Here is a 23,735-nt window from a genome sequence, read left to right as displayed (position 1 = left end):
TGATCCCCACACACAGCTCTCACCCTGTGTTACACTGATCCCCACACACAGCCCTCGCCTGTGTTACACTGATCCCCACACACAGCCCTCACTGTGTGTTACACTGATCCCCACACACAGCCCTCACCCTATGTTACACTGATCCCCACACACAACCCTCACCCCGTTTTACACTGATCCCCACACACAGCTCTCACCCTGTGTTACACTGATCCCCACACACAGCCCTCACCTGTGTTACACTGATCCCCACACACAGCCCTCACCCTGTGTTACACTGATCCCCACACACAGCCCTCACCTGTGTTACACTGATCCCCACACACAACCCTCACCCCCTTACACTGATCCCCACACACAGCTCTCACCCTGTGTTACACTGATCCCCACACACAGCCCTCACCCTGTGTTACACTGATCCCCACACACAGCCCTCACCTGTGTTACACTGATCCCCACACACAGCCCTCACCCCGTGTTACACTGATCCCCACACACAGCCCTCACCCCGTGTTACACTGATCCCCACACACAGCCCTCACCCCGTGTTACACTGATCCCCACACACAGCCCTCACCTGTGTTACACTGATCCCCATACACAGCCCTCACCCTATGTTACACTGATTCCCACACACAGCCCTCACCCCGTGTTACACTGATCCCCACACACAGCCCTCACCTGTGTTACACTGATCCCCACACACAACCCTCACCCCCTTACACTGATCCCCACACACAGCTCTCACCCTGTGTTACACTGATCCCCACACACAGCCCTCACCCTGTGTTACACTGATCCCCACACACAGCCCTCACCTGTGTTACACTGATCCCCACACACAACCCTCACCCCCTTACACTGATCCCCACACACAGCTCTCACCCTGTGTTACACTGATCCCCACACACAGCCCTCACCCTGTGTTACACTGATCCCCACACACAGCCCTCACCTGTGTTACACTGATCCCCACACACAACCCTCGCCCCGTGAAACACTGATCCCCACACACAGCCCTCACCCCGGGTTACACTGATCCCCACACACAGCCCTCACCCCGTGTTACACTGATCCCCACACACAGCCCTCACCCCGTGTTACACTGATCCCCACACACAGCCCTCACCTGTGTTACACTGATCCCCACACACAGCCCTCACCTGTGTTACACTGATCCCCACACACAGCCCTCACCCTATGTTACACTGATCCCCACACACAGCCCTCACCCCGTGTTACACTGATCCCCACACACAGCCCTCACCTGTGTTACACTGATCCCCACACACAACCTCACCCCCTTACACTGATCCCCACACACAGCTCTCACCCTGTGTTACACTGATCCCCACACACAGCCCTCACCTGTGTTACACTGATCCCCACACACAACCCTCACCCCCTTACACTGATCCCCACACACAGCTCTCATCCTATGTTACACAGATCCCCACACACAACCCTCACTCTGTGTTACACTGATCCCCACACACAACCCTCACTCTGTGTTACACTGATCCCCACACACAGCCCTCACTCTGTGTTACATTGATCCTCACACACAGCCCTGATCTCGTGTTACACTTATCCCCACACACAGCCCTCACCCTGTGTTACACTGATCCCCACACACAGCCCTCACCTGTGTTACACTGATCCCCACACACAGCCCTCACTCTGTGTTACATTGATCCTCACACACAGCCCTGATCTCGTGTTACACTGATCCCCACACACAGCCCTCACCCCATGTTACACTGATCCCCACACACAGCCCTCACCCCGAGTTACACTGATCCCCACTCACAGCCCTCACCCCGTGTTACACTGATCCCCACACACAGCCCTCACCCCGTGTTACACTGATCCCCACACACAGCCCTCACCCCGTGTTACACTGATCTCCACACACAGCCCTCACCCCGTGTTACACTGATCCCCACACAGCCCTCACCTGTGTTACACTGATCCCCACACACAGCTCTCACCCCGTGTTACACTGATCCCCACACACAGCCCTCACCTGTGTTACACTGATCCCCACACACAGCTCTCACCCCATGTTACACTGATTCCCACACAGCCCTCACCCTGTGTTACACTGATCCCCACACACAGCACTCACCCTGTGTTACACTGATCCCCACACACAGCCCTCACCCTGTGTTACACTGATCCCCACACACAGCCCTCACCCTGTGTTACACTGATCCCCACACACAGCCCTCAGCCTGTGTTCACTGATCCCCACACACAGCCCTCACCTGTGTTACACTGATCCCCACACACAGCTCTCACCCTGTGTTACACTGATCCCCACACACAGCCCTCACCCTGTGTTACACTGATCCCCACACACAGCCCTCACCCCGTGTTACACTGATCCCCACACACAGCCCTCACCCCGTGCTACACTGATCCCCACACACAGCCCTCACCCCGTTACACTGATCCCCACACAGAGCCCTCACCCCGTGTTACACTGATCCCCACACACAGCCCTCACCTGTGTTACACTGATCCCCACACACAGCTCTCACCCCGTGTTACACTGATCCCCACACACAGCCCTCACCCTGTGTTACACTGATGCCCACACACAGCCCTCACCCTGTGTAACACTGATCCCCACACACAGCCCTCACCCTGTGTTACACTGATGCCCACACACAGCCCTCACCCTGTGTTACACTGATCCCCACACACCGCCCCACCCCATGTTACACTGATGCCCACACACAGCCCTCACCCTGTGTTACACTGATCCCCACACACAGCCCTCACCCTATGTTACACTGATCCCCACACACAGCCCTCACCTCATGTTACACTGATCCCCACACACAGCCCTCACCCTGTGTTACACTGATCCCCACACACAGCCCTCACCCCGTGTTGCACTGATCCCCACACACAGCCCTCACCCCGTGTTACACTGATCCCCACACACAGCCCTCACCTGTGTTACACTGATCCCCATACACAGCCCTCACCCTATGTTACACTGATCCCCACACACAGCCCTCACCCCGTGTTACACTGATCCCCACACACAGCCCTCACCTGTGTTACACTGATCCCCACACACAACCCTCACCCCCTTACACTGATCCCCACACACAGCTCTCACCCTGTGTTACACTGATCCCCACACACCGCCCTCACCCTGTGTTACACTGATCCCCGCACACAGCCCTCACCCTGTGTTACACTGATCCCCACACACAGCCCTCACCTGTGTTACACTGATCCCCACACACAACCCTCACCCCCTTACACTGATCCCCACACACAGCTCTCACCCTGTGTTACACTGATCCCCACACACAGCCCTCACCCTGTGTTACACTGATCCCCACACACAGCCCTCACCTGTGTTACACTGATCCCCACACACAACCCTCACCCCCTTACACTGATCCCCACACACAGCTCTCACCCTGTGTCACACTGATCCCCACACACAGCCCTCACCCCGTGTTACACTGATCCCCACACACAGCCCTCACCCAGTGTTACACTGATCCCCACACACAGCCCCCACCCTGTTACACTGATCCCCACACACAGCCCTCTCCCCATGTTACACTGATCCCCACACACAGCCCTCACCCCGGGTTACACTGATCCCCACACACAGCCCTCACCCCGTGTTACACTGATCCCCACACACAGCCCTCACCCCGTGTTACACTGATCCCCACACACAGCCCTCACCTGTGTTACACTGATCCCCACACACAGCCCTCACCCTATGTTACACTGATCCCCACACACAGCCCTCACCCCATGTTACACTGATCCCCACACACAGCCCTCACCTGTGTTACACTGATCCCCACACACAACCCTCACCCCCTTACACTGATCCCCACACACAGCTCTCACCCTGTGTTACACTGATCCCCACACACAGCCCTCACCTGTGTTACACTGATCCCCACACACAGCCCTCACTGCGTGTTACACTGATCCCCACACACAGCCCTCACCCTATGTTACACTGATCCCCACACACAGCCCTCACCCCGTGTTACACTGATCCCCACACACAGCTCTCACCCTGTGTTACACTGATCCCCACACACAGCCCTCACCTGTGTTACACAGATCCACACACACAGGCCTCACCCTGTGTTACACTGATCCCCACACACAGCCCTCACCTGTGTTACACTGATCCCCACACACAACCCTCACCCCCTTACACTGATCCCCACACACAGCTCTCACCCTGTGTTACACTGATCGCCACACACAGCCCTCACCCTGTGTTACACTGATCCCCACACACAGCCCTCACCTGTGTTACACTGATCCCCACACACAGCCCTCACTCCGTGTTACACTGATCCCCACACACAGCCCTCACCCCGTGTTACACTGATCCCCACACACAGCCCTCACCCCGTGTTACACTGATCCCCACACACAGCCCTCACCTGTGTTACACTGATCCCCATACACAGCCCTCACCCTATGTTACACTGATTCCCACACACAGCCCTCACCCCGTGTTACACTGATCCCCACACACAGCCCTCACCTGTGTTACACTGATCCCCACACACAACCCTCACCCCCTTACACTGATCCCCACACACAGCTCTCACCCTGTGTTACACTGATCCCCACACACAGCCCTCACCCTGTGTTACACTGATCCCCACACACAGCCCTCACCTGTGTTACACTGATCCCCACACACAACCCTCACCCCTTACACTGATCCCCACACACAGCTCTCACCCTGTGTTACACTGATCCCCACACACAGCCCTCACCCTGTCTTACACTGATCCCCACACACAGCCCTCACCTGTGTTACACTGATCCCCACACACAACCCTCGCCCCGTGAAACACTGATCCCCACACACAGCCCTCACCCCGGGTTACACTGATCCCCACACACAGCCCTCACCCCGTGTTACACTGATCCCCACACACAGCCCTCACCCCGTGTTACACTGATCCCCACACACAGCCCTCACCTGTTACACTGATCCCCACACACAGCCCTCACCCTATGTTACACTGATCCCCACACACAGCCCTCACCCCGTGTTACACTGATCCCCACACACAGCCCTCACCTGTGTTACACTGATCCCCACACACAACCCTCACCCCCTTACACTGATCCCCACACACAGCTCTCACCCTGTGTTACACTGATCCCCACACACAGCCCTCACCTGTGTTACACTGATCCCCACACACATCCCTCACCCCCTTACACTGATCCCCACACACAGCTCTCATCCTATGTTACACAGATCCCCACACACAACCCTCACTCTGTGTTACACTGATCCCCACACACAACCCTCACTCTGTGTTACACTGATCCCCACACACAGCCCTCACTCTGTGTTACATTGATCCTCACACACAGCCCTGATCTCGTGTTACACTTATCCCCACACACAGCCCTCACCCTGTGTTACACTGATCCCCACACACAGCCCTCACCTGTGTTACACTGATCCCCACACACAGCCCTCACTCTGTGTTACATTGATCCTCACACACAGCCCTGATCTCGTGTTACACTGATCCCCACACACAGCCCTCACCCCATGTTACACTGATCCCCACACACAGCCCTCACCCCGTGTTACACTGATCCCCACACACAGCCCTCACCCCGTGTTACACTGATCCCCACACACAGCCCTCAACCCGTGTTACACTGATCCCCACACACAGCCCTCACCCCGTGTTACACTGATCTCCACACACAGCCCTCACCCCGTGTTACACTGATCCCCACACACAGCCCTCACCTGTGTTACACTGATCCCCACACACAGCTCTCACCCCGTGTTACACTGATCCCCACACACAGCCCTCACCTGTGTTACACTGATCCCCACACACAGCTCTCACCCCATTTTACACTGATCCCCACACAGCCCTCACCCTGTGTTACACTGATCCCCACACACAGCACTCACCCTGTGTTACACTGATCCCCACACACAGCCCTCACCCTGTGTTACACTGATCCCCACACACAGCCCTCAGCCTGTGTTCACTGATCCCCACACACAGCCCTCACCTGTGTTACACTGATCCCCACACACAGCTCTCAACCTGTGTTACACTGATCCCCACACACAGCCCTCACCATGTGTTACACTGATCCCCACACACAGCCCTCACCCCGTGTTACACTGATCCCCACACACAGCCCTCACCCCGTGCTACACTGATCCCCACACACAGCCCTCACCCCGTTACACTGATCCCCACACAGAGCCCTCACCCCGTGTTACACTGATCCCAACACACAGCCCTCACCTGTGTTACACTGATCCCCACACACAGCTCTCACCCCGTGTTACACTGATCCCCACACACAGCCCTCACCCTGTGTTACACTGATGCCCACACACAGCCCTCACCCTGTGTAACACTGATCCCCACACACAGCCCTCACCCTGTGTTACACTGATGCCCACACACAGCCCTCACCCTGTGTTACACTGATCCCCACACACCGCCCCACCCCATGTTACACTGATGCCCACACACAGCCCTCACCCTGTGTTACACTGATCCCCACACACAGCCCTCACCCTATGTTACACTGATCCCCACACACAGCCCACACCCTGTGTTACACTGATCCCCACACACAGCCCTCACCCTGTGTTTCACTGATCCCCACACACAGCCCTCACCCTGTGTTACACTGATCCCCACACACAGCCCTCGCCCTATGTTACACTGATCCCCACACACAGCCCTCACCCTGTGTTACACTGATCCCCACACACAGCCCTGATCTCGTGTTACACTGATCCCCACACACAGCCATCACCCTGTGTTACACTGATCCCCACACACAGCCCTCAGCCTGTGTTCACTGATCCCCACACACAGCCCTCACCTGTGTTACACTGATCCCCACACACAGCTCTCACCCTGTGTTTCACTGATCCCCACACACAGCCCTCACCCTGTGTTACACTGATCCCCACACACAGCCCTCACCCCGTGTTACACTGATCCCCACACACAGCCCTCACCCCGTGTTACACTGATCCCCAGACACAGCCCTCACCCCGTGTTACACTGATCCCCACACACAGCCCTCACCTGTGTTACACTGATCCCCACACACAGCTCTCACTCCGTGTTACACTGATCCCCACACACAGCCCTCACCCTATGTTACACTGATCCCCACACACAGCCCTCACCCCGTGTTACACTGATCCCCACACACAGCTCTCACCCTGTGTTACACTGATCCCCACACACAGCCCTCACCTGTGTTACACTGATCCCCACACACAGCCCTCACCCTGTGTTACACTGATCCCCACACACAGCCCTCACCTGTGTTACACTGATCCCCACACACAACCCTCACCCCCTTACACTGATCCCCACACACAGCTCTCACCCTGTGTTACACTGATCCCCACACACAGCCCTTACCCTGTGTTACACTGATCCCCACACACAGCTGTCACCCTGTGTTACACTGATCCCCACACACAGCTCTCACCCTGTGTTACACTGATCCCCACACACAGCCCTCACCCTGTGTTACACTGATCCCCACACACAGCCCTCACCCCGTGTTACACTGATCCCCACACACAGCCCTCACCCCGTGTTACACTGATCCCCACACACAGCCCTCACCCCGTGTTACACTGATCCCCACACACAGCCCTCACCTGTGTTACACTGATCCCCACACACAGCTCTCACTCCGTGTTACACTGATCCCCACACACAGCCCTCACCCTATGTTACACTGATCCCCACACACAGCCCTCACCCCGTGTTACACTGATCCCCACACACAGCCCTCACCCCGTGTTACACTGATCCCCACACACAGCCCTCACCTGTGTTACACTGATCCCCATACACAGCCCTCACCCTATGTTACACTGATCCCCACACACAGCCCTCACCCCATGTTACACTGATCCCCACACACAGCCCTCACCTGTGTTACACTGATCCCCACACACAACCCTCACCCCCTTACACTGATCCCCACACACAGCTCTCACCCTGTGTTACACTGATCCCCACACACAGCCCTCATCCTGTGTTACACTGATCCCCACACACAGCCCTCACCTGTGTTACACTGATCCCCACATACAACCCTCACCCCCTTACACTGATCCCCACACACAGCTCTCACCCTGTGTTACACTGATCCCCACACACAGCCCTCACCCTGTGTTACACTGATCCCCACACACAGCCCTCACCCTATGTTACACTGATCCCCACACACAGCCCTCACCCTGTGTTACACTGATCCCCACACACAGCTCTCACCCTGTGTTACACTGATCCCCACACACAGCCCTCACCCCGTGTTACACTGATCCCCACACACAGCCCTCACCTGTGTTACACTGATCCCCATACACAGCCCTCACCCTATGTTACACTGATCCCCACACACAGCCCTCACCCCATGTTACACTGATCCCCACACACAGCCCTCACCTGTGTTACACTGATCCCCACACACAACCCTCACCCCCTTACACTGATCCCCACACACAGCTCTCACCCTGTGTTACACTGATCCCCACACACAGCCCTCATCCTGTGTTACACTGATCCCCACACACAGCCCTCACCTGTGTTACACTGATCCCCACATACAACCCTCACCCCCTTACACTGATCCCCACACACAGCTCTCACCCTGTGTTACACTGATCCCCACACACAGCCCTCACCCTGTGTTACACTGATCCCCACACACAGCCCTCACCTGTGTTACACTTATCCCCACACACAACCCTCACCCCGTGTTACACTGATCCCCACACACAGCCCCCACCCTGTCACACTGATCCCCACACACAGCCCTCTCCCCGTGTTACACTGATCCCCACACACAGCCCTCACCCCGGGTTACACTGATCCCCACACACAGCCCTCACCCCGTGTTACACTGATCCCCACACACAGCCCTCACCTGTGTTACACTGATCCCCACACACAGCCCTCACCCTGTGTTACACTGATCCCCACACACAGCCCTCACCCTATGTTACACTGATCCCCACACACAGCCCTCACCCCGTGTTACACTAATCCCCACACACAGCCCTCACCTGTGTTACACTGATCCCCACACACAACCCTCACCCCCTTACACTGATCCCCACACACAGCTCTCACCCTGTGTTACACTGATCCCCACACACAGCCCTCTCCTGTGTTACACTGATCCCCACACACAGCCCTCACTCCGTGTTACACTGATCCCCACACACAGCCCTCACCCCGTGTTACACTGATCCCCACACACAGCCCTCACCCCGTGTTACACTGATCCCCACACACAGCTCTCACCCTGTGTTACACTGATCCCCACACACAGCCCTCACCTGTGTTACACTGATCCCCACACACAACCCTCACCCCCTTACACTGATCCCCACACACAGCTCTCACCCTGTGTTACACTGATCCCCACACACAGCCCTCACCCTGTGTTACACTGAACCCCACACACAGCCCTCACCTGTGTTACACTGATCCCCACACACAGCCCTCACCCCGTGTTACACTGATCCCCACACACAGCCCTCACCCCGTGTTACATTGATCCCCACACACAGCCCTCACCCCGTGTTACACTGATCCCCACACACAGCCCTCACCTGTGTTACACTGATCCCCATACACAGCCCTCACCCTATGTTACACTGATTCCCACACACAGCCCTCACCCCGTGTTACACTGATCCCCACACACAGCCCTCACCTGTGTTACACTGATCCCCACACACAACCCTCACCCCCTTACACTGATCCCCACACACAGCTCTCACCCTGTGTTACACTGATCCCCACACACAGCCCTCACCCTGTGTTACACTGATCCCCACACACAGCCCTCACCTGTGTTACACTGATCCCCACACACAGCCCTCACCCCCTTACACTGATCCCCACACACAGCTCTCACCCTGTGTTACACTGATCCCCACACACAGCCCTCACCCATGTTACACTGATCCCCACACACAGCCCTCACCCCGTGTTACACTGATCCCCACACACAGCCCCCACCCTGTTACACTGATCCCCACACACAGCCCTCTCCCCGTGTTACACTGATCCCCACACACAGCCCTCACCCCGGGTTACACTGATCCCCACACACTGCCCTCACCCCGTGTTACACTGATCCCCACACACAGCCCTCACCCCGTGTTACACTGATCCCCACACACAGCCCTCACCTGTGTTACACTGATCCCCACACACAGCCCTCACCCTATGTTACACTGATCCCCACACACAGCCCTCACCCCGTGTTACACTGATCCCCACACACAGCCCTCACCTGTGTTACACTGATCCCCACACACAACCCTCACCCCCTTACACTGATCCCCACACACAGCCCTCACCCCGTGTTACACTGATCCCCACACACAGCCCTCACCTGTGTTACACTGATCCCCACACACAGCTCTCACCCCGTGTTACACTGATCCCCACACACAGCCCTCACCTGTGTTACACTGATCCCCACACACAGCTCTCACCCTGTGTTACACTGATGCCCACACACAGCCCTCACTGTGTGTTACACTGATCCCCACACACAGCACTCACCCTGTGTTACACTGATCCCCACACACAGCCCTCACCCTTTGTTACACTGATCCCCACACACAGCCCTCAGCCTGTGTTCACTGATCCCCACACACAGCCCTCACCTGTGTTACACTGATCCCAACACACAGCTCTCACCCTGTGTTACACTGATCCCCACACACAGCCCTCACCCTGTGTTACACTGATCCCCACACACAGCCCTCACCCCGTGTTACACTGATCCCCACACACAGCCCTCACCCCGTGTTACACTGATCCCCACACACAGCCCTCACCCCGTTACACTGATCCCCACACACAGCCCTCACCCCGTGTTACACTGATCCCCACACACAGCCCTCACCTGTGTTACACTGATCCCCACACACAGCTCTCAGCCTGTGTTCACTGATCCCCACACACAGCCCTCACCTGTGTTACACTGATCCCCACACACAGCCCTCACCCCGTGTTACACTGATCCCCACACACAGCCCTCACCTGTGTTACACTGATCCCCACACACAGCTGTCACCCTGTGTTACACTGATCCCCACACACAGCTCTCACCCTGTGTTACACTGATCCCCACACACAGCCCTCACCCTGTGTTACACTGATCCCCACACACAGCCCTCACCCCGTGTTACACTGATCCCCACACACAGCCCTCACCCCGTGTTACACTGATCCCCACACACAGCCCTCACCCCGTGTTACACTGATCCCCACACACAGCCCTCACCTGTGTTACACTGATCCCCACACACAGCTCTCACTCCGTGTTACACTGATCCCCACACACAGCCCTCACCCTATGTTACACTGATCCCCACACACAGCCCTCACCCCGTGTTACACTGATCCCCACACACAGCCCTCACCCCGTGTTACACTGATCCCCACACACAGCCCTCACCTGTGTTACACTGATCCCCATACACAGCCCTCACCCTATGTTACACTGATCCCCACACACAGCCCTCACCCCATGTTACACTGATCCCCACACACAGCCCTCACCTGTGTTACACTGATCCCCACACACAACCCTCACCCCCTTACACTGATCCCCACACACAGCTCTCACCCTGTGTTACACTGATCCCCACACACAGCCCTCATCCTGTGTTACACTGATCCCCACACACAGCCCTCACCTGTGTTACACTGATCCCCACATACAACCCTCACCCCCTTACACTGATCCCCACACACAGCTCTCACCCTGTGTTACACTGATCCCCACACACAGCCCTCACCCTGTGTTACACTGATCCCCACACACAGCCCTCACCCTATGTTACACTGATCCCCACACACAGCCCTCACCCTGTGTTACACTGATCCCCACACACAGCTCTCACCCTGTGTTACACTGATCCCCACACACAGCCCTCACCCCGTGTTACACTGATCCCCACACACAGCCCTCACCTGTGTTACACTGATCCCCATACACAGCCCTCACCCTATGTTACACTGATCCCCACACACAGCCCTCACCCCATGTTACACTGATCCCCACACACAGCCCTCACCTGTGTTACACTGATCCCCACACACAACCCTCACCCCCTTACACTGATCCCCACACACAGCTCTCACCCTGTGTTACACTGATCCCCACACACAGCCCTCATCCTGTGTTACACTGATCCCCACACACAGCCCTCACCTGTGTTACACTGATCCCCACATACAACCCTCACCCCCTTACACTGATCCCCACACACAGCTCTCACCCTGTGTTACACTGATCCCCACACACAGCCCTCACCCTGTGTTACACTGATCCCCACACACAGCCCTCACCTGTGTTACACTTATCCCCACACACAACCCTCACCCCGTGTTACACTGATCCCCACACACAGCCCCCACCCTGTCACACTGATCCCCACACACAGCCCTCTCCCCGTGTTACACTGATCCCCACACACAGCCCTCACCCCGGGTTACACTGATCCCCACACACAGCCCTCACCCCGTGTTACACTGATCCCCACACACAGCCCTCACCTGTGTTACACTGATCCCCACACACAGCCCTCACCCTGTGTTACACTGATCCCCACACACAGCCCTCACCCTATGTTACACTGATCCCCACACACAGCCCTCACCCCGTGTTACACTGATCCCCACACACAGCCCTCAACTGTGTTACACTGATCCCCACACACAACCCTCACCCCCTTACACTGATCCCCACACACAGCTCTCACCCTGTGTTACACTGATCCCCACACACAGCCCTCACCTGTGTTACACTGATCCCCACACACAGCCCTCACTCCGTGTTACACTGATCCCCACACACAGCCCTCACCCCGTGTTACACTGATCCCCACACACAGCCCTCACCCCGTGTTACACTGATCCCCACACACAGCTCTCACCCTGTGTTACACTGATCCCCACACACAGCCCTCACCTGTGTTACACTGATCCCCACACACAGCCCTCACCCTGTGTTACACTGATCCCCACACACAGCCCGCACCCTGTGTTACACTGATCCCCACACACAGCCCTCACCTGTGTTACACTGATCCCCACACACAACCCTCACCCCCTTACACTGATCCCCACACACAGCTCTCACCCTGTGTTACACTGATCCCCACACACAGCCCTCACCCTGTGTTACACTGAACCCCACACACAGCCCTCACCTGTGTTACACTGATCCCCACACACAGCCCTCACCCCGTGTTACACTGATCCCCACACACAGCCCTCACCCCGTGTTACATTGATCCCCACACACAGCCCTCACCCCGTGTTACACTGATCCCCACACACAGCCCTCACCTGTGTTACACTGATCCCCATACACAGCCCTCACCCTATGTTACACTGATTCCCACACACAGCCCTCACCCCGTGTTACACTGATCCCCACACACAGCCCTCACCTGTGTTACACTGATCCCCACACACAACCCTCACCCCCTTACACTGATCCCCACACACAGCTCTCACCCTGTGTTACACTGATCCCCACACACAGCCCTCACCTGTGTTACACTGATCCCCACACACAGCCCTCACCCCCTTACACTGATCCCCACACACAGCTCTCACCCTGTGTTACACTGATCCCCACACACAGCCCTCACCCATGTTACACTGATCCCCACACACAGCCCTCACCCCGTGTTACACTGATCCCCACACACAGCCCCCACCCTGTTACACTGATCCCCACACACAGCCCTCTCCCCGTGTTACACTGATCCCCACACACAGCCCTCACCCCGGGTTACACTGATCCCCACACACAGCCCTCACCCCGTGTTACACTGATCCCCACACACAGCCCTCACCTGTGTTACACTGATCCCCACACACAACCCTCACCCCCTTACACTGATCCCCACACACAGCCCTCACCCCGTGTTACACTGATCCCCACACACAGCCCTCACCTGTGTTACACTGATCCCCACACACAGCTCTCACCCCGTGTTACACTGATCCCCACACACAGCCCTCACCTGTGTTACACTGATCCCCACACACAGCTCTCACCCTGTGTTACACTGATGCCCACACACAGCCCTCACTGTGTGTTACACTGATCCCCACACACAGCACTCACCCTGTGTTACACTGATCCCCACACACAGCCCTCACCCTTTGTTACACTGATGCCCACACACAGCCCTCAGCCTGTGTTCACTGATCCCCACACACAGCCCTCACCTGTGTTACACTGATCCCCACACACAGCTCTCACCCTGTGTTACACTGATCCCCACACACAGCCCTCACCCTGTGTTACACTGATTCCCCACACACAGCCCTCACCCCGTGTTACACTGATCCCCACACACAGCCCTCACCCCGTGTTACACTGATCCCCACACACAGCCCTCACCCCGTTACACTGATCCCCACACACAGCCCTCACCCCGTGTTACACTGATCCCCACACACAGCCCTCACCTGTGTTACACTGATCCCCACACACAGCTCTCACCCCGTGTTACACTGATCCCCACACACAGCCCTCACCCTGTGTTACACTGATGCCCACACACAGCCCTCACCCTGTGTAACACTGATCCCCACACACAGCCCTCACCCTGTGTTACACTGATGCCCACACACAGCCCTCACCCTGTGTTACACTGATCCCCACACACCGCCCCACCCCATGTTACACTGATGCCCACACACAGCCCTCACCCTGTGTTACACTGATCCCCACACACAGCCCTCACCCTATGTTACACTGATCCCCACACACAGCCCACACCCTGTGTTACACTGATCCCCACACACAGCCCTCAACTTGTGTTTCACTGATCCCCACACACAGCCCTCACCCTGTGTTACACTGATCCCCACACACAGCCCTCACCCTATGTTACACTGATCCCCACACACAGCCCTCACCCTGTGTTACACTGATCCCCACACACAGCCCTGATCTCGTGTTACACTGATCCCCACACACAGCCCTCACCCTGTGTTACACTGATCCCCACACACAGCCCTCAGCCTGTGTTCACTGATCCCCACACACAGCCCTCACCTGTGTTACACTGATCCCCACACACAGCTCTCACCCAGTGTTAAACTGATCCCCACACACAGCCCTCACCCTGTGTTACACTGATCCCCACACACAGCCCTCACCCCGTGTTACACTGATCCCCACACACAGCCCTCACCCCGTGTTACACTGATCCCCACACACAGCCCTCACCTGTGTTACACTGATCCCCACACACAGCTCTCACCCCGTGTTACACTGATCCCCACACACAGCCCTCACCCTGTGTTACACTGATCCCCACACACAGCCCTCACCCTATGTTACACTGATCCCCACACACAGCCCTCACCCTGTGTTACACTGATCCCCACACACAGCCCTGATCTCGTGTTACGCTGATCCCCACACACAGCCCTCACCCTGTGTTACACTGATCCCCACACACAGCCCTCAGCCTGTGTTCACTGATCCCCACACACAGCCCTCACCTGTGTTACACTGATCCCCACACACAGCTCTCACCCTGTGTTACACTGATCCCCACACACAGCCCTCACCTGTGTTACACTGATCCCCACACACAGCCCTCACCCTGTGTTACACTGATCCCCACACACAGCCCTCACCTGTGTTACACTGATCCCCACACACAACCCTCACCCCCTTACACTGATCCCCACACACAGCTCTCACCCCGTGTTACACTGATCCCCACACACAGCCCTCACCCTGTGTTACACTGATCCCCACACACAGCCCTCACCCTGTGTTACACTGATTCCCCACACACAGCCCTCACCCCGTGTAACACTGATCCCCACACACAGCTCTCACCCCGTGTTACACAGATCCCCACACACAGCCCTCACCCTGTGTTACACTGATGCCCACACACAGCCCTCACCCTGTGTTTACACTGATCCCCACACACAGCCCTCACCCTGTGTTACACTGATGCCCACACACAGCCCTCACCCTGTGTTACACTGATGCCCACACACAGCCCTCACCCTGTGTTACACTGATCCCCACACACAGCCCTCACCCTATGTTACACTGATCCCCACACACAGCCCTCACCCTGTGTTACACTGATCCCCACACACAGCCCTCACCCTGTGTTACACTGATCCCCACACACAACCCTCACCCCCTTACACTGATCCCCACACACAGCTCTCACCCTGTGTTACACTGATCCCCACACACAGCCCTCACCTGTGTTACACTGATCCCCACACACAGCCCTCACTCCGTGTTACACTGATCCCCACACACAGCCCTCACCCCGTGTTACACTGATCCCCACACACAGCCCTCACCCCGTGTTACACTGATCCCCACACACAGCTCTCACCCTGTGTTACACTGATCCCCACACACAGCCCTCACCTGTGTTACACTGATCCCCACACACAGCCCTCACCCTGTGTTACACTGATCCCCACACACAGCCCTCACCTGTGTTACACTGATCCCCACACACAACCCTCACCCCCTTACACTGATCCCCACACACAGCTCTCACCCTGTGTTACACTGATCCCCATACACAGCCCTCGCCCTGTGTTACACTGAACCCCACACACAGCCCTCACCTGTGTTACACTGATCCCCACACACAGCCCTCACCCCGTGTTACACTGATCCCCACACACAGCCCTCACCCCGTGTTACATTGATCCCCACACACAGCCCTCACCCCGTGTTACACTGATCCCCACACACAGCCCTCACCTGTGTTACACTGATCCCCATACACAGCCCTCACCCTATGTTACACTGATTCCCACACACAGCCCTCACCCCGTGTTACACTGATCCCCACACACAGCCCTCACCTGTGTTACACTGATCCCCACACACAACCCTCACCCCCTTACACTGATCCCCACACACAGCTCTCACCCTGTGTTACACTGATCCCCACACACAGCCCTCACCCTGTGTTACACTGATCCCCAAACACAGCCCTCACCTGTGTTACACTGATCCCCACACACAGCCCTCACCCCCTTACACTGATCCCCACACACAGCTCTCACCCTGTGTTACACTGATCCCCACACACAGCCCTCACCCGTGTTACACTGATCCCCACACACAGCCCTCACCCCGTGTTACACTGATCCCCACACACAGCCCCCACCCTGTTACACTGATCCCCACACACAGCCCTCTCCCCTTGTTACACTGATCCCCACACACAGCCCTCACCCCGGGTTACACTGATCCCCACACACTGCCCTCACCCCGTGTTACACTGATCCCCACACACAGCCCTCACCCCGTGTTACACTGATCCCCACACACAGCCCTCACCTGTGTTACACTGATCCCCACACACAGCCCTCACCCTATGTTACACTGATCCCCACACACAGCCCTCACCCCGTGTTACACTGATCCCCACACACAGCCCTCACCTGTGTTACACTGATCCCCACACACAACCCTCACCCCCTTACACTGATCCCCACACACAGCCCTCACCCCGTGTTACACTGATCCCCACACACAGCCCTCACCTGTGTTACACTGATCCCCACACACAGCTCTCACCCCGTGTTACACTGATCCCCACACACAGCCCTCACCTGTGTTACACTGATCCCCACACACAGCTCTCACCCTGTGTTACACTGATGCCCACACACAGCCCTCACTGTGTGTTACACTGATCCCCACACACAGCACTCACCCTGTGTTACACTGATCCCCACACACAGCCCTCACCCTTTGTTACACTGATCCCCACACACAGCCCTCAGCCTGTGTTCACTGATCCCCACACACAGCCCTCACCTGTGTTACACTGATCCCCACACACAGCTCTCACCCTGTGTTACACTGATCCCCACACACAGCCCTCACCCTGTGTTACACTGATCCCCACACACAGCCCTCACCCCGTGTTACACTGATCCCCACACACAGCCCTCACCCCGTGTTACACTGATCCCCACACACAGCCCTCACCCCGTTACACTGATCCCCACACACAGCCCTCACCCCGTGTTACACTGATCCCCACACACAGCCCTCACCTGTGTTACACTGATCCCCACACACAGCTCTCACCCAGTGTTACACTGATCCCCACACACAGCCCTCACCCTGTGTTACACTGATGCCCACACACAGCCCTCACCCTGTGTAACACTGATCCCCACACACAGCCCTCACCCTGTGTTACACTGATGCCCACACACAGCCCTCACCCTGTGTTACACTGATCCCCACACACCGCCCCACCCCATGTTACACTGATGCCCACACACAGCCCTCACCCTGTGTTACACTGATCCCCACACACAGCCCTCACCCTATGTTACACTGATCCCCACACACAGCCCACACCCTGTGTTACACTGATCCCCACACACAGCCCTCACCCTGTGTTTCACTGATCCCCACACACAGCCCTCACCCTGTGTTACACTGATCCCCACACACAGCCCTCACCCTATGTTACACTGATCCCCACACACAGCCCTCACCCTGTGTTACACTGATCCCCACACACAGCCCTGATCTCGTGTTACACTGATCCCCACACACAGCCCTCACCCTGTGTTACACTGATCCCCACACACAGCCCTCAGCCTGTGTTCACTGATCCCCACACACAGCCCTCACCTGTGTTACACTGATCCCCACACACAGCTCTCACCCTGTGTTAAACTGATCCCCACACACAGCCCTCACCCTGTGTTACACTGATCCCCACACACAGCCCTCACCCCGTGTTACACTGATCCCCACACACAGCCCTCACCCCGTGTTACACTGATCCCCACACACAGCCCTCACCTGTGTTACACTGATCCCCACACACAGCTCTCACCCCGTGTTACACTGATCCCCACACACAGCCCTCACCCTGTGTTACACTGATCCCCACACACAGCCCTCACCCTATGTTACACTGATCCCCACACACAGCCCTCAGCCTGTGTTCACTGATCCCCACACACAGCCCTCACCTGTGTTACACTGATCCCCACACACAGCTCTCACCCTGTGTTACACTGATCCCCACACACAGCCCTCACCTGTGTTACACTGATCCCCACACACAGCCCTCTCCCTGTGTTACACTGATCCCCACACACAGCCCTCACCTGTGTTACACTGATCCCCACACACAACCCTCACCCCCTTACACTGATCCCCACACACAGCTCTCACCCCGTGTTACACTGATCCCCACACACAGCCCTCACCTGTGTTACACTGATCCCCACACACAGCTCTCACCCCGTGTTACACAGATCCCCACACACAGCCCTCACCCTGTGTTACACTGATGCCCACACACAGCCCTCACCCTGTGTTTACACTGATCCCCACACACAGCCCTCACCCTGTGTTACACTGATGCCCACACACAGCCCTCACCCTGTGTTACACTGATGCCCACACACAGCCCTCACCCTGTGTTACACTGATCCCCACACACAGCCCTCACCCTGTGTTACACTGATCCCCACACACAGCCCTCACCCTGTGTTACACTGATCCCCACACACAGCCCTCACCCTGTGTTACACAGATCCCCACACACAGCCCTCACCCTGTGTTACACTGATCCCCACACACAGCCCTCACCCTGTGTTACACTGATCCCCACACACAGCCCTCACCCTGTGTTACACTGATCCCCACACACAGCCCTCACCCTGTGTTACACTGATCCCCACACACAGCCCTCACCCTGTGTTACACAGATCCCCACACACAGCCCTCACCCTGTGTTACAGTGATCCCTAACACAGTCCTCTATCCCATGTTGCACAGATGTCACATGTCACACGCAGCCCTTGTGTTACAGGGATCCCAGTACAGCAGAAAACTCTCATTAACACAATACACTCCCCTCACCCACCCTCTCCCAGTTCACTCACCTGCCCGGGCCGGCTGAAGCCAGAGTCCCCCCAAGAGCAGAAGAATGGGGGCACCCCAGCTCATGATGGAGGTAGCAGTGACGTCACCGAGGGGGCAATAACCACAGCGTGGAAGTGAGAACGAGCTCCGGTGAGAACTTCACAAGATCTGAGCTCATCCCCCCCCCCCCCCCCCCCCCCCCCCCAGGCTCGGAGAGAGAGCGGAACCCACCAATCAGAAGGAAGAACAGCAGCGCGTCATCACTCTCCAGGCAGAGCCTCGCAGCGAGGAGCTAGATGGAGCAAGGAAAAGTGAAAGTGAAAGTAAAGAGACCGAAGTTTCGTTTTCTTTCCTTCTTTTGAGTCCCCGTCTGAACTTTTTTCACAGTGCTTAGAAGCCCCCTTGCGATCCTAACAGCAGACCACAGTGAAGAGTCTGCACAGTGATAGTTACCCCCCCCCCCCCCCACACACACACACTTTACCCTGCCCATTTGTTATTCCTCCCTCCAGTTTTTACCTCCTCTCTGTATTTCTTTCTTTTTGCTCCCTTCGTTTCGCTTATTGTGATGGGCGGGGCCTGCGCCTCGACTCTAAAGTGCCTCGGAGCCCTCGAGGGTATTGGCAGGGAGAGGATGGGTCATTACAGAGCTGCCGACTTTGGACTGTGGAACCGGGTTCAAGTCATCAAGCAACAGCTCCGCACCCTGTGATTCTGGACAGATCACTTCACCTCCCCGTGTCCATGATATGAACGTGACTTGTGATCTTGTCAAGCGCTCCTTTGGGTCGGTTTCGCATTAAATAAAACTGCAAAAAAATTATTTTTCGCCTCCTCGTCCCTCCGCCCTATTGCTTAGAAGCCGGTGGGTGTCAAGATGACTCAGTTGAACCCCCCCCCCCCCCCGCTGCTCTGGTGACAGCTCGGTTGAGGTGAATGGTTGCGCTTCACCTGCGGTGCTCTAGCGCCTCCAGCGGACGGATAGCGCCTCGATGACAGGAGATAAGCTGATTTCCCAGAAACAAAGGCTTTGGTCCAGTGGGGGAGGGAAGAAGTGGGGGCCTTTGATGAGAACTGAACCAGATCTGAGCCCAGCCCGACCCCAACTCCAAGGCTGAGAGAAAACCCACCAATCAGAAGGCAGAACAGCAGCGCGCCATCACTCAACAGGTAGAGACTGACTTCTCTACTGAATCGACGCAACCTACAATTATGCGTAGATCAAAATTCTATTGCAGGACAGGAGGCTCCGATTATGCTTAGTCTCATTTCTTTATTGAAATGCTCAGCAGCCAAGTAAAAAACCACATTACCCAGAAACACTTGGGTAATAACCATAGAGTCTTGTTAGTATAAGTAGGTGTACAGACAATCCCACTTCCTCTTTCTTTGCTGCTCCGCAGCCAGTTAAGTGCTTCTTACCTTATTGTTGTTATTTGCCTTGCACTTTGTATTGCTTAAGCGGCGCCTGTTTCTCATATCTGCCGCTTTGTTTTCCGCGCGTATCGCGCTGCTTGCGCTTGTCTTCGCCATTCCATTCGCGTTGTGTTTTCGGTGGCGGCGCGGTTGGGTGCGAGGCATCTCCACCCTGAAGTCGGGCGCTTTGTGCCTGGGTTCTTTCATTACTTGTGGAGTGGTTTATAGGGGTCAGGGGCTGCCTCGCGCTGTTCGCGCGAGCTCCTCTCCTTCCTGTTCAGGCGGCCGGTTTAACGCGCATGCGCGTTTTGGTGTTTCCGGCGCTCCGTGTTGTTGCCTCACCGGAGCTTCTCAGAAGGTCGTCCCCTGCGGCGTACACGCCCACAAGCCTCCAGGATTGACCCTGTCGACGCCAGTGTCTAAAAAAGGACGCTGGTTGTAAAATTTTGCATAGGCTTTGCCTAGGGTGGCGTTTTTGGTGACAGTAAGCCTTCCCTCCACTCTCTATATATATTTTCACCTGTAGTCTCTACAGCTTTGGCTTGCTGTGAGGGTTTTTCACCCCCCTTCATTGAGCCTTTGGCTTGTTTATATTTGCATTCCTCATTTGTGGGCATATCTTTTCACATCTATTGTGAATCATGAGTGAATATTTTTATGAGGATGAAGAAGAGTATGATGAGGAGGCTCCGGACTCCATGGAGCAACATTTGGTGGATGCTTTGGACCGGGGAGTCCAACACTCAATGAATAGAGCACTAGTGCGTGCTATTACGCCTCTCAAAAGGCACTTGACTAAGTATGCTGAACAGCAGGGTTGGGTCCCTGCGGCTAAGAAGTCGTCGTCTTCTCCTGCCAATCCACATTCTTCTGTCTTCAAAAAATTGGCGCTGTCCTTAGCCTCTGCCAAGTCAGACGTTGTTGTTGAAGAAGGTGAGAGCGATGACCTGCAGTCATCGTCTTCCTCGGACCCCGCTCCTCCCCCGCCCAAGAAAAAGAGATGCAAGGAGCATTTTGTTGATGCGTCTTCGCATCCTCCAGTCCTGACCTTCGAGCCGGAGGACATTATTCATCCCCAGTCCACGGCTTGGCTTCCTTCCCAGGCTGTGACGGAGTACGTCCAGCAGCACATTCGCCAACCCTTTGAAAAGGAGGTACGTGCCCGTCTCCGATCTGAATGTCCGCAGCCAGACTTGGCTGATCATCTGGCGGAGACTCCTGAGATTGATCCAACTATGACTACGTACCTCCGCAAGTTTGCGAAAGACCCCAAAAAGGGTCTAGATAGGTCCTGGCGGGCTTGCCAGGACAAGGTGTTAGATCTCCTGGGTCCCCTCACCAAAATGTTGGACCTTGGTTTCCTGGCTAAAAGTACTAACCGGATGGTGGATCCAGATGAACTGATTAATTGGGCTCAACGCGCCATTTGCCAGTTGGGTAATGCCAACTGTGCGCTCTCTGCTGAGAGGCGCAGATCCATTTTGCTGAAGCTGGATCCTAAATTGCAAGAATTAGCTACTTCTGAGTCGGGTCCTGCGGCCCAGGGTCTTCTTTTTGGGCAACCTTTTTTGAAGGAGCTAACCAACTTTGTCAATACATTCAGCGGTCTGGACAAGGCTCAGGCGTCTCTCCGCCGGACCCTTCGTCCGGTTTTCAACAGGGCCGGTAGAAGTAGAGGACGTTCTTCCGGCCGAGGTCAGCAACAGTCCTCCCAGAAGGGTTACCAATCTCAGAGAGGAGGTCAACAGGACTCGGGTTATACCCCTCGTTCAAACTTCTACCCCTCAAGAAAAGGACGTGGCCAGTTCAAAAAAGGACGTGCTGGTGGATCCTCCGGCGGCTACCACGATTCCGCCACTTCAGGTGAGCATTCTTCCTGCATGCAGTGTTGTTCTGGGGGGCAGGATTCGCCTTTTCCTAGAGAACTGGCGATCAATCTCCAGCGATGCATGGGTGCTGGAGACGGTTCAGGGCTTCAAACTGGAATTTTATCATCCTGTGCGTCAGTCCCGTCTTCCTTTTCCTCTCCATTTCTCAAACCAAAGCCAAGAGTTCATCACAGAGGAACTCAGGTCTCTGGAAGCCAAAGGGGCGATTGTACCGACGGTGCGCCACCCTCAGGGCTTTGTCAGCTCAATCTTCCTTGTGGAGAAGAAGGGAGGGGGATCGAGGTTGGTCCTCAATCTGAAGGACTTCAATGCGGGAGTAGTTTACCGCCACTTCAAGATGGAGGGGATCCATCTGTTGAGGGATCTCCTGAGGGAACGGGATTGGATGGTCCGTCTAGACCTCAAGGATGCATACCTCTC

General features: G+C 56.1%; 1 protein-coding gene across 1 annotated transcript in view; it reads right to left on the bottom strand.

Moving 5' to 3' along the window:
* Positions 1 to 20,204, bottom strand: part of LOC147710000 (class I histocompatibility antigen, Gogo-OKO alpha chain-like) — a 341,396-nt gene extending 321,192 nt beyond the window's left edge. The window contains exon 1 of the mRNA XM_086920677.1: positions 20,031 to 20,204. Within this exon, the coding sequence (XP_086776803.1) occupies positions 20,031 to 20,094 (64 nt within the window). The 5' untranslated portion in view covers positions 20,095 to 20,204. The remainder of the gene's footprint in view (positions 1 to 20,030) is intronic.
* Positions 20,205 to 23,735: the final 3,531 nt, after the last annotated feature.

This window comes from Lissotriton vulgaris, chromosome 5 (genome assembly GCF_964263255.1).
Source record: "Lissotriton vulgaris chromosome 5, aLisVul1.2, whole genome shotgun sequence".
Taxonomy (NCBI): domain Eukaryota; kingdom Metazoa; phylum Chordata; class Amphibia; order Caudata; family Salamandridae; genus Lissotriton; species Lissotriton vulgaris.
The sequence above is the reverse complement of the archived record's forward strand: the minus strand, read 5'-3'. Positions and strand labels throughout refer to the sequence as shown.